This window comes from Ixodes scapularis, unplaced genomic scaffold (genome assembly GCF_016920785.2).
Source record: "Ixodes scapularis isolate PalLabHiFi unplaced genomic scaffold, ASM1692078v2 PGA_scaffold44__24_contigs__length_19508400, whole genome shotgun sequence".
In the NCBI taxonomy this organism is placed as follows: Eukaryota; Metazoa; Arthropoda; class Arachnida; order Ixodida; family Ixodidae; genus Ixodes; species Ixodes scapularis.
The window spans coordinates 11,907,158-11,920,132 of record NW_024609873.1 but is presented as its reverse complement, the minus strand read 5'-3'; the positions used below and the strand labels follow the sequence as shown (position 1 = coordinate 11,920,132).

The 12,975-nt window shown below is 45.7% G+C and overlaps 1 protein-coding gene across 1 annotated transcript in view; it reads left to right on the top strand.

Moving 5' to 3' along the window:
• LOC8052370 (calcitonin gene-related peptide type 1 receptor) overlaps positions 1 to 12,975 on the top strand; it is a 234,410-nt gene that overhangs the window by 101,254 nt on the left and 120,181 nt on the right. The window contains exon 7 of the mRNA XM_040216633.1: positions 10,880 to 11,030. Within this exon, the coding sequence (XP_040072567.1) occupies positions 10,880 to 11,030 (151 nt within the window). The remainder of the gene's footprint in view (positions 1 to 10,879; positions 11,031 to 12,975) is intronic.

The following is a 12,975-nucleotide window of genomic DNA, read 5'->3' as shown; positions in this document are numbered from 1 at the left end:
TCCCCTCTCCCATTTTGAGTGAACGCAGGCTCTCCTCTTCCCCCATTTCTGGGGAGAGGAGGAGAGCCCGCGCACGCTCTAAATGGGAGAGGGGACGCGGGCCTCTACCTTCCACTGTATTGCCAAGAAAAGTTGTCGAGGAGTATAGACCTTTGCAAAAAGAGCGCTCTGGCCGCCGCCATTTTGCGAATCGAGCGACCCCTATCAGCCAGAAATTTCTGGCACCCGCCTGAGCTGTGGAAACCCGGTGAGCGTGACTCCCCACCTGCATTTTGCATTCGGAGTTCGGTGGCTTTTCTTGGAAGTTTTTATTTTATTCGCCTGTTTAGGATGCTTACCCTTTGTATGTTATCTTCCACTGTGAGAATTAGAGAATACCAGGGCTCGTAGCCTGCTCGGCCTTCGCAGGAAACGAACGAAGAGAGCGAACGTCAAGCAGCCCGCGACGCAGGGAGTTCGACGTTCTTGGAGGATTATTTCCGTCAAGATAATCTCCAAAAAGCCTTCCAGGCTGTGTTCCGGGTCTTCGCAAAAACTAGCTGATAGGTTCGGGTCCGGGGTGTGGCGGCGGAATAAGCACGTTCGTTCATTTGCTTTGAAGCTGTGCAGAAAAGGAGCTCTCTTCTACATGTTCCCCAAAACACGCCGGATTCCGTCCGATCGTCGTGAAGTGACTATCGTCGACACTGTATATTGGATATGCTGTGTTATTTGAGACCTTTCTCAAGTCCTGTCCGGATAACGCGGCACGGTGGGGTACGTACAATATATTTTTTGTTCGATTGATGAGACTCATTGAATTTTATGTTGTGGGCGGGGAATATCCATGCGGTACGGATATCCTGTGTGGTCAAATGTTTTGACCTTTATAGATTGACACGGCTGAGTGTACGGTGCCGTAAAACAATGAACATAAATGAAACAAATATTCCAGTTGCATTTGTTCTGTCGCCCACGGACTCACCAAAACAGCTTTCATTTCTTTGTTTTTGTTCCCAAAAATAGAGCACTGCTTTCTTAAAGACCTCTATAATTTATGTTTGCCACAGAACACAAGATAAAAAAGAAAACGCGGCAATTCAGCCGCCACCAGCGTCCGGAATTCCGCCTACGCAGGCTGCCGCAGCCCACTGACGAGAAACTCCACAGCTCAGCGCAGTCGGGCAACACTGACGTACACTCTCAAAACCAGGGACACGCGCTGTAAATCGCTTCGTTCGAGACTGCCGCTGGAAAGGTCTATAGGCTTGTCGTCCACCCACTCTCCTTCCAATCAAACCTCGGCACTCTGACGTTGTTCCCTCCTCGCCCTCGACTCTTCCTCCCACTCGGTGGCTATCCGCATTAACGCACTGCATGCAGCGACCCTTGTTCACGAACATTCGGTTGAGGACGTTCGAGCTTTTACAAGTTTAAGTATGCCTATCCTGAAAACGAAAAAAAAAAATATATATATATATATATATATATCAGGCAGTTTTTATACTTCATTTCAGCTTCCGTCCGAGCGCAGCCAAAGGCTGAGGGCCGGTTCGCAACTTCGAGAAGAGCATTCCTACGCACCACAAAGTAGTCCGCAAAAGTATTTTTTCTTTAGTAACCGTTTGGTGCGTAAACAATGCACAATATTCCAGATGTGTACTGCTAAGAATGATCTGCAACTCAATTAATTATCTGAAGTTTATGTTTTTATTAATATATGTAAATGCACGTGGTTTGGAGAAAATACGTAAATCCGCTGGCAACACGGCTGCAGCGCTCGGTTTTTCTGAGTGATTTCGTTCCCGTAATGGCCAAATCATGTGCTTCGCTGCTTTCCTCACCGAGTCGCTTCAAAACGTCCTTTCACAAAGGCGCGCTCGGGCGTCAGGCGCGAGAGGTCGTGATGAATGTCTGCTTTCAAATTGGGCAGGAGACTCCGGCCGCGTCGTACCGCGAATGCGTTGTAAACAAGAAAAGCGTCCGGGCCACTACAATTCACTAATACGCGGCGAAATAAGGGTACCCCTTTATCTGCCAATCACATTGAACGCCGAGAAGCTGGTGCAAAGGACTGCGCCTCGAGCCCTGGTATATCCAGACAATACAAGGAAACATCAGCGGCTGGGTCATCGGGCACCTTGCATTGTGTACCTACGTCTCGAAACTATGCCGAAATGCCGAACAGGTTGAAAGCTCGGACACAGACACCAGCGGTCAGCCTACGTACTCACATCCCCTGTGACTAAATTTCAGAAGGTGAACAGGCACTTTTTGAACTTGTAGCAGACGATACCGTTGATACACCCGTAGCAGACGAAATACTCGGAGAGCGCGGGCGGCGCGGACGACCAGCGGCGCAGCGGAGTGATACAAAAGTGCAGGCGAGATCGCGTGACCCATTGCCGGCGTGTGATTGGCTCCGGCCACACGTAGCTTTGGCTGCGCTCGGACGGAAGCTGAAACGAAGTATAGGCATCCTGTCCACATTTTAACGACTCCTAATTTCCTATCCAATCCCGCCATGTTGGCAATTTTTAATATACTTTCTATAGAGAATCTTACAACCGAAGTCTATGAAGTACAGACGATAGAAATTTTATAGACCATTTTTATCGCCCCTTGTCAAGAGGCTTTTTGTTACCATATTTCTATAGAATTTCTATAAACTACACTCGATGAAATAATAAGATGCAGTGCGGAGAAGTGATATAACACCCAGTTGATTCCTTGCGGAGCTTACTTTTTTTGACGGCGTAAAATAATTATCGCCTCTTGCAGTGCTTTATTTGGGGTGACTGAAATAACGAGACTCGGGGTAATATAATCCGTAAGAATTGTCACCTCCACGTAGTAATCTAAATATTTGTTTGAAAGTTGTATTTCACAGGCCGCTTTTATGTAAAATTACAAATCGTAGCTCCCTTTCTGTAAAAAAATAGGGCCAAAACATTTGTCAGGGTCAGCAGTGGACGGCGACGCAGACGACCGATTCGAGTGGCGGGACACGTTTGGCACACGTATTTATAGATGGCGCTACCTCCGTATCGAGACTCCTCGCGACAACTGTGGTCTTTTAAAGGGATACTACAACGAAATTTCGGCGCTCATTTTTTGGTCTATATGTGTTCAAAGGAGCAGCATCACATCGAACACAGCAATATCTTGTTAAAAAAGTCACGATAAGGAATTTTAAAACGAATTGAACGATTAGCAAAGAGCACCTGGTGGATGTCGCTAACGCCTCGCTTGTAATGCCCGTCTAGGAACCTTGACAGCTAGTGACGGAGGTTGTCTCGCCTCCGGCCACGACGAGAGAAGAGGGGCAGCAGGAACTCCCCTCTTCCCGGGAATGCTTTTTGTGTGTCGCAGAAGTCGCTATTGTCCCCTTACAAGATTACAGAAGATTAAGTTGTCACTCAAAATTCGTACAAAAGCAGCCGCTTCGGTGGCTGGAACGACTAGGCCATCCTCTCGACGTCAGCCTAGCCGTAGCTTTGCTCGTCTTGAGACGACCTACGTCACGATTGCGTTGGATCTCACGTGGTCTCCGCTGGGCCTTCTCCAAGCGCTTGCCCAGAGTGGGCCGTTTATAACGAAAAATACAGCCACCAGGCTCAAAATAGAAACGTGCGATTGTCATTTACGGATATTGTGGATCATATTCAACCTATTTTTAAACACGACGGGAATATTTTGAATTTCGTTGAAGTATCCCTTTAAGATGAACATAATATTTTGGTAACGCGCCTTCGGTTTGAAAAGAAATGCGGACAATGAAAACAAAACTTATAGTAAAAAAATTAAAAAAGAGCGCGTTGCATAAGGACGGCACTTTTGCTGTCAGCAGATTGTGTCTGCGTTTCGTCTGCTTTGTTTCGCTGGTCGGCTACACCTTGCAACGCTGCGGCCGACGCCGACGCCCTCTATCAATACGTTTACCAAATGCGCCCCTCCACGAAACCCGGTCGTCTGCGTCGCGGTCCGTCTTTGACTCTGGCATGCTTTTCGGCCCTACTTTTTTGCAGAAAGGGAGCTTCCCTTTCTGATTTTACAAGATAAAACCGACTTGCGAAATACAACATTAACGAAAAGTTTATATTGATTTGTGCAGGCACCGAATTTTACGGCTCATTCTAGGTCGACCACGGTTATTTCAGTCACCCTATTGTTGGGGGTGCAGTCCACCGGCCCTTATAAACCACATTTTGTATAAAATATTGGATTAAGAAAAAAATACTTGTAAACTTTTTGTGTTCTGGGATGGTCCTTGTTCAAATCATTGCCTTTCAAGTGTAAGGCATATAGCGGTGGGTCAGTCAACACTACTGAATTACTAGCGTTTTGATTGCTCCGTGGTGTGTGTATTTGTGATGTCTGCGTATGTGCACACACTCTAAGAAAAAATGGAGGAAAAAGGTAGCAACGGCGTGTCTTCCTCCCTTCTACCGACGCGCCCCCAAGCGGACACGAGAAGAGGGAAGGAACGAGACGTTTTTCCCCTTCTCCTGGCAGACGGGAGGAAGCTTTCGCCCTCCTGACTCATATTCTTTCGGTATCGTTTTTCGAGCACGTCGCGCGCGGACGTTGTTTAATAAATGTTGGTGAGTAGATTGAGCTTCAGTGGCAGCCAAGCTCGCCTGCAATTTTATCTTCTAGTCCAAACATGCAGAACATTTCGGTTGCATCGCCGTGTTCACCGTTAATTTTATCAAACGAGCAAACGAAGCCGCTAGAAACAGCGAAGTTCCGGAGCAGTGCCAGCAGCCCTACATACATTGTGTAAGATGGCCGTCTCCGGATTGCGGGACCCAGGGGGGGGGGGGGGGGGGGGGCGGGAACGCGGCGCAACGTGGTGGCGGCCATATTAAAACCGATTACGATGCCAGCATGGGTTATGCAGCGAAGAAGTTGCTCCCATATACGGTGGACTGAGTTTTACTTTTTTCCGTTTTGCAAAGAGAATGTTTTGTTGTGTGACATAAGTCCTCCTGCATACAGACAACGAAATTTAATTATATTTGTCTCGTTTACTTGGCTTAAAACCCTAAAAACAAGTTTTTGACAACATATTGCTTCCCTCGTTTTGGAGTACGCAAGGCAGTTATCTCGCTGCTCTGGTTTCGGTTACAAAAGCAAGAAAAAACGCTCGTAGTTCACTTCCCGCCCTCAATTCTCGATAGACATCTTCCACACTTTGACACCGGATAATTGGATGAACGAAGATTTACATTTACTTCAGAGGTCACTCTCGCCGCTTCCTCACCATTGAGCAGCCGAATAAGTTGGCGGCGAGCCGCGGATGAAAGGCGTGAGCATCAAAAGCCCAAGTGCACTCAGTGCCGATGCGGGCGATGAGGGTTTATGTCAACCGGTAAGCCAGCACAAACAGTGACCGTTCCAGCTCTTTGTCATGACGACACGGTGTTGCAGAGCAGGGTAAAATGCAACTACAGAAAGCACCGAAGCAAACGCGCTGGTACCGTAAACATTGGCTTGTGATTGCGCCTTAGTCGATGATCACATTCGTTTTGCTGAAGAGACGCAAACGACGGGCATAACAAAACCAATTTAATATTCCGCATACCTTGCAAGAGCACTTACCCAGACACATCGCAAAAAGCGCGAAACACGGAGTCCGCACCGTCCTGACTTACCAGTCATTTACCTGCTTTAGAACAGTTTGTACCTCTTAGTAGGTATGTCCACTGAAACTGAAACTTGAGGACAGTGCCAGAGAGAATAGAGAAAAAGTTGGGAAAGCTTGCTTGCTCTCCCACATTTCTAAACTCTCAAGTGACTATACCATAATAAATTCACCAACACCTCTCCTCAAAATAAATAAAATGCACTACGGTCACTACGTAAAAAATGATCTCAGTTCATGCATCTGAATGCAGGTAAAAAATGTTCCCCCATTTATTCACACCGCATGATGAGCGCAACAAACTCACACGAGATTTACAGGAAAATATAGGTGGTGACTTAAGTTTTCCTGAAATTCTGAATAACCGCTCGTTTGCAGGACCGAATCATCTACTCGAGCGGTGAGCGTCGCTGTGCAAACGCAGCCCAACAACACGAAGCACAAAAACGGCAAATTTAGGACAATAATCCGGAGTCCATTGTTCAATTAACACGCCCGTAGCGTTTTACTCACGGTATGCGTCGGCAATCTTCAATATGTTGAGACGGAACGAAGGTAGATTTACTTTTTAAAAACGCTCGCTGAGTCCTCCCGGACCAGCTGGACCGAATCAGCTGACGACGACGGGACTCAACCTGTTTAGCATTAAAAAAGAATAGTAGGTAAAATATAAAAAAAAGCTATCATTTATTTTTTTTCTTTAAATATACTACGGTTCCTGGAGAAACTCCCCTTCAAGTGGCGCGCTGGGATGAGCACTACAAGTTTTCGAGCTCGTCACGGCGTAGCTCCGTACACTTAACAGTTCCCGCAAGTCGCGGCTTCGACTGCATTCAAGTTTATTGAATAGCGATTTCTCTGCCCGTAAAGCATTACTTCCAGCTGTGTGAATATCCGCTCTACAGAGATGAATTCAAGACGGCAGTTGCAGCTTTGCGCGAACAGCACAAATAGAAAAACAAACACTACAATAGAATTATAGGCTAGGATGAGCCGTGCGGGAAAACAAACTCATGGCTTCGAACCACATTAGGGCGGCTGAATGTATTGGCTTTCAAATAATTACGACGTGATCCAGCGTTTTCTTTTTATTAAGAATTGCATCCGCTGAGCCATTCAAAATAATCTCAGAGGTATACTATTGCTGGAAAAAAATCAACATGCTGGAAATATTTTTTAATGCTTAGGCAGCCACCGAGAAATTCCGTGCGTTCAAAACAACCAGTATAAAAGACAGAAACGTAGAGCTCTGGTGTAGTGATCGCGTTAGTGTCACATTGTAGTGATGTTCCTATGTGCCAGGTATGTGTATGCGCTCAATGTATGTTCAGCTGATGTTTGTAGCATGCGTAATGCGTCTACATGTGTGTATAATATATGTTCCCGAAGATCCAGAAGGGCAATGGTTGTCTGAGGAAATAAAAATATTTTTTTTGTAGAACATGTATTTGGCGGTACCTAGCGCCACCTAGCCTAGCTAATTGCCATTACTCTGCTTTACCCTGCCATCTGCATGGTGGCAAGCGATTCAACCTTCTTTCACGCTACGCGATAAACAGCGGCTTCGAGTTTGTTCTTTTGGGAGCGGCTTTTGGTTTCGCGGATTGGTTTGCCATTCCTCCGTGGTGCGCGGTTGACGAAGGAATTGTGACTCAAGGAAAAGCAAAGGTAAGACGGAAAGTGAGCGAAGTAACAGGGTATCAACATCGCAGTGCTGACGACGAGAAGACTGAGTAACTGCTTTTGAAACGGAAGCTTCTATACCTGCGGGGGAATCTGGCTTCGGAAATGAACACAGTTCGCGGAAAGCTCGTGTTACGCTTTTATTTGCTGCTCCTCTCGTCCCGTACAAAAGACGTAGCGTCCTTGTTAGGCCTTATTGAGCTCGATTTGCTAGATTCATAGCTGCCATAATGAGATGCGGGCGACGGAGGAACTTTGCTCACCTGCTTCAGGGGCGGAAGTTTCTCCCTTTCTAAAGGAACATAGGCTGTTAGACCGTTCCTCCCTTTATGGAGGACTATCGATACCCTTTTTTTCTAAGAGAGCACGGCAAGTGGCGAGGGCAGCTTCCCTGTGTGTATTGTGACAAACCAAAAATGAATGTTCCGATTTTTGTTTTGCTGGAAACTGACCTAATGTAGTCCGGAAGGGGGCAGAAGCGTTGCTACTTCTGCCTGTTTTCTACACGCTTTTTATCCATTCTCTATAAGCTAAGGGCTCTTGAATGTCTAGAGAAAACCCGGCCAAAAAGCTATAGACCGTTATTTCGAGGGCAGCGCCATGTTGAATAAAGTAGCGCCCTCCGGCGTGCGTAGGGTTCTGCGGCTATGCTGGCTTGGGCCGAAAGCAGACCTTGGGGCGTCCCTGTAGGCTCTTTTCATGTTGGGTAGGGGGAATCTGCGCTTCGGCTTTCGCTGTGCGTCTTATGTGTTGTCGTCTGCCGCAGTTCTCGTGTTGCAGCTTCTTGTATCGATAGTTACGGTAGCACTCCGAAGACTTTTTGTCCAGGATATTGGCAATCGCCACGGTTTTAGTAGCAATCAGAGGACATTGATTCAGCACTTCTGTCTTAATAGCTGTTAATGAGGACGCAGGTGCGCCAAAGACGTTGTCCTTCTTCCGCGTGCGCCACAATAAAATATAATGTGCGTAACGGAAGGTCGCTGTAAATAAAACACGAGAAGTGGCAGAAAGTATTCATGGCGTGGAGTACTCTCCTTTTGTGATGCGGAGGCCGTTTTGAATTCGAATACATACTGTGACTACAACAACTGTTACATTGAAGGGAACGATTAAGGCAGCACCGGTTTGCTTGCGCATATTTTGCTCTGCGCGCGCAGACAATCAAAGGGGTTATCCCTCGTGCGGAAAGACCACAGTTCTCACGATGCCTGGCGGCAGCGATGGCATTATAAAACTGACTGTGAAGTCGGTCTATTGAAAATAATTGCTTTAAAGTGGACCTGTTGCGAACGATAAATAGTTCAGTTGTCTGAAATCTATGCATGAGCTTGCATCGGTGTGGAAGATTTAGGCTGCGCTTCTAAATATATTGGATTTGGGGGAAATTAAAACTTTCAGCTGCAGTACCAGCTCACACTATGTATATACTTATTCACACCAGAAATGGAATTTAATTTAACTGCTCTCTTTAATCCGGCAAGAAATCGCGACCCCCCCCCCCCCCCCCCCCCCAAAAGAAAAAAAAAAGAAAAAAAACTTGATGGAACTAACTTTGGCCCAAAATTGTTTTGTGCGCGGTGGTGTGAATAATCCTTTAGCTACTGCGCGATGTATAATTTTCAATTTGTGTGAACATCGCCGCATTCAAGATATAAACGTCAGGGTTATGCAGTGCGAAAAAGCCTTTTGTTTTGCAAATTATTCTCAAGCAAAGTCTTAAATGGTCAAAGAGCGTACTCAATATTTTAATCGCAGGTAATTGTAGAAAAAATCCAGTTTCACTAGTGTGCTTTTATTGATCTGAAAAAAATCGGAAATAATTCCACTAACAAGCCACACAATATCAAATATGTACTTTAGTCCAACGGATAAGGTCGGGAGATATAGAATGTGGAGCATATATTGAGTCGCTTTGGATGTTTACCAATGAGCCTGCCTGAGCTCGGCATCGACGCAAGATAAAGTTCAGAAACTTTTAATTGTGTTCAGATCTGCTTACTTGAGACCGTGTTTACGTATTGAACCAACGGCGACCTGACAATTATTTAGAAAAACAAGCAACGCGGTCCAGCTGAAAACTATGGGATCCGCCGTTGTGTGCCAGACAAAACAGCCACATGGTTTTCCGCAGTGCGGCCGTGGGGTAGAACTCGGCGAGCATTCTATGCGAAATATACAGCGAGAACTCTCTCTACAGTGGTGATTGGCAAAAGTAATAATATGAGATGAGGTAAAGAGTAAAAACTTTTCAGTCTCACTTGCCTTGTGGCTCCCACGCACGAGAGCTCCTCTTATGATATTAGGCAGTTTCGATTGTTCTTTCTGCAATACGTTCTCGAATAATGGTGCCGCGATGATCAGGTACTAGTTGACATTAAATTTAGAAAAAATATAAAAAGACAACAGCAAAAATGACAAGGAAACGCAAAAGTTCAAGCAACAGACCCACCCAGTATTGCTCATCCGGGTCTTCCCCGTTTTTCGCCAAAGAGCGAGGAGGAAAGTGCGCGGCAGCCCTTTCCAACCTCTCACTCGCCCTCTCTCGGTGAAACGGCCGGTAGACAGTAGAATATCCTCTGGTCTCCATATATTACTTCCTATCCAAATTTTGTAGGAAATGGATAAATATTTTTCTGAGGGTATGTTTCATGTCTGCGGCAATGTCTCTCGCGAGTCGTTGTAGCTCTGATAGGGCGAGCATGCCTTGCGGATCAACACATTCAATATAACATAGCTATCCCATAGTGTTGTGCAGTGTTAAATTTGTTGCGTCACCTGCCGAAGGTGATTGCGCGGCAGCGATTGAACTCCAATGGTTTGTCAGCGTTCTTGCCGAACTTGGGTCTTGAATGATTGGACCCGAGTCCGAGCCAAGCAGTGCCGCACCATTCGTGACCAATCGCTGTTCTCCGCTGGCTTCCGGTAGGTGACGTCGAAAACCCCAAACTATATGGTCCTGTTAGCTGAGAATTTTCGTGCCTGTGTGCAAAATATTATGCCCTAACATGTTAAGGTCGTCGGTTTTCCTATGCGGTGGTAACCAGTTTGTCTATCGACGTTTCGTCGACGGATCATTTCGTCGAAATGCGACGTTAGATGGACATTCCGTTCCGTTGAAAGTCTTCCCGCATTCCTTTCATCGACAAAACTTGCGTCGCTTCGTCGAACACAACAGGGCTGATATTTTCGCAATACACTTGTTTTGAGTCTCACGTGGTTTACGGAGAAAAAGACAGGAGGAGGGGCCCCAAAGCTTAGGTAAACACGCCTGAGCCTGGGTAACGCGCTAGCCTTTAGAACTTCGAAATTTAGCTCTCTACTAAGTAAACAAACCAAAAAAATAATATAGATTACGTTGTCAGCAAAACGACGCAGGAGCACGTGTCCACAAAACGAATTTCCACGACACGCCAAAGTGTCGATGAAACGAGTGTAAACGAAACCTGTGTCCACGAAGAGTTGTCCGCGTAACGTGCCTCCATGAAACGTGTTCTTACAAAACAATACGAACTCGTTTTTAAGCGGAGTTCTGCTATACCCTCGTTATACCGGCGTCGATCCACGCAGGCGTGGTGCAAGCTGCTCATCATCGGCTGGCGGTACTTCCGGCTGGCGCAGTACCACTGGATGTTCTGCGAGGCCTTCTACCTGAACAGGCTCATCACGACGGCCTTCGCGGAGCAGAAGTCGGTGCTGCTCTACTACAGCGTCGGATGGGGTGAGCCGGTGAATTCGGAGCTCTCGACTGGCGTTCATCGCGGTCGCTCTTGTGTAACTCCGTCTACCTTGTAACGTGTCGCGTATAATCTGTAATGAGCAATGCATAATGGCTGATGTTGAATGTTTAGTAGGTTACGTGTAACGTATAATGTCTGTAGCGATCATCGTGACCACTTGTCTGTAACTATTTTTAGTGCGTGTAACCCGCGATCTGTAACGTATAACGAGTAATCAATCTGTGGCGAGTTCATCACGACCACTTTTGTGTAACTTTCCGTAGTGTGTGTGAGTGTAATGTGTGACGTGTAGGTTTTCTACTCATAGCAACATATAACATGTGACGTGTATAGTCTAATGTGTAAGGTTTGTAGCGTGTAACATGTGTAGCGTTCGTCGTGGATACTCTTACCTAACGAAAGGTGTAATTTACACTAATGAAGCTTGCAGGGCTTTTTTTCGGTTGTCCGACTTCCACCATGAGCTTGTCTCCTTCTGACGGTTTTCCGCCGTGCGTGCGTGCTACAAGCTAACGACACTCCCAAGTATTATCGAAAGCGACAATCGAAGGCATCTTCACGAAAACCGGGTGGTCTCAATTCTGAATAAAAAGAGGTATGCATAGAAATCGGTTACTAAACGATGCTCTTCTATATGTCCGACTGTCCAGGGAGTTGATTTCGGCGCAAAATAACCTCAGTCGAGCTGAAGAACACTGTCTACGCGCATACAAAGACATACGGCGAAAGTTCATTAATATGGCGCCCAGAAAGTTTTAGGACCGGAAGTACGTCAAGTGAAACCGCCCTGTGAAATGTCAATTTATTTCTGCATTCTGGCACGCAATTCCTTTTATGAAGAAGACTTCTTGCGGCTCAAAAGTACATTACCCGAACAGCCTCGTCCCACAAAACATAGAAGTTAAAGATAAAGGACGTGGAATTGCTTCTTTGACGAATGCGATTGCTGTAGCAGAAAAGAAATTCAACGCGTGCAGTATAAATATATCGAAAAGAAATCACAACGAAAAGGTGTGGAATACGGCGCTGCAACGTTAAACAACTTTCCTAAGGCGCTTCGGGAGCTCAGAACGTGAAAGGAGGGGTAAAGAGATGAAAGACCCCGAGGATGCACAACACGCGTCTTACGAAATTTATTTCAGTTTTAATGGCGTTTCGAACGCATTAGTTACGTATATCTTTATTAAAAAAAAAGATCTGCGGAACGTTTTATGGGACGCACGTAGCAACAGACTAAAAGGCAGCAGGAGCTATAGTTCTACGACGCGTGAACGCTCGTTTTTCCTAGGATTTTTCCGACAAAACTTCCTTTTATTTGATTATTTTCTTAGCTGTTTCAGCTTGTAGAACGTGGAAATGACTTTGAAAGCAACCAAACTAGATTTCAAAGTTTCTGCACTCCTTCAAGATACGTCAGTGTTCTTTTTTATCCCCCCCCCCCCAAAAAAAAAAAGATAATAAAAAATAAACAAACTATGCATCGCCCAAAGGCTCATTATCCTCTTAAAATGAAACGCCGGCTGTCCAAACCAGATGACAGAGTTTCAGAAGAAGCCGTTGTCTGAATCAAAAGTGATAAGATTTTCTGTAAATTTTTATTGGGAAAATACGGGGCCCGTTTTTGTTCGTTTCCAGCAACTGGCGACAGTCGGCTCCATGTATTCGAGACTTCCATCGGCCGACCATTGGAATTTTCAGAAAACCACTTATATAACTTTTCAACGAGATAACGGTTAGTTTTTGAAACTTTGGCAGCTATTTCTTACCATTCAGAGTTCATAAATGCGTAGAATAGTTTTGCGGTAAAAACAAAGAAACAGACACATTATAAAGTTATTTTCGTGTGTTTTTTGCTGGGGGATTACGGTGTATTTTATATTGCGTTCAACAGCTGAGAAAAGATACAGGGCGTGAAGAATCATAAAT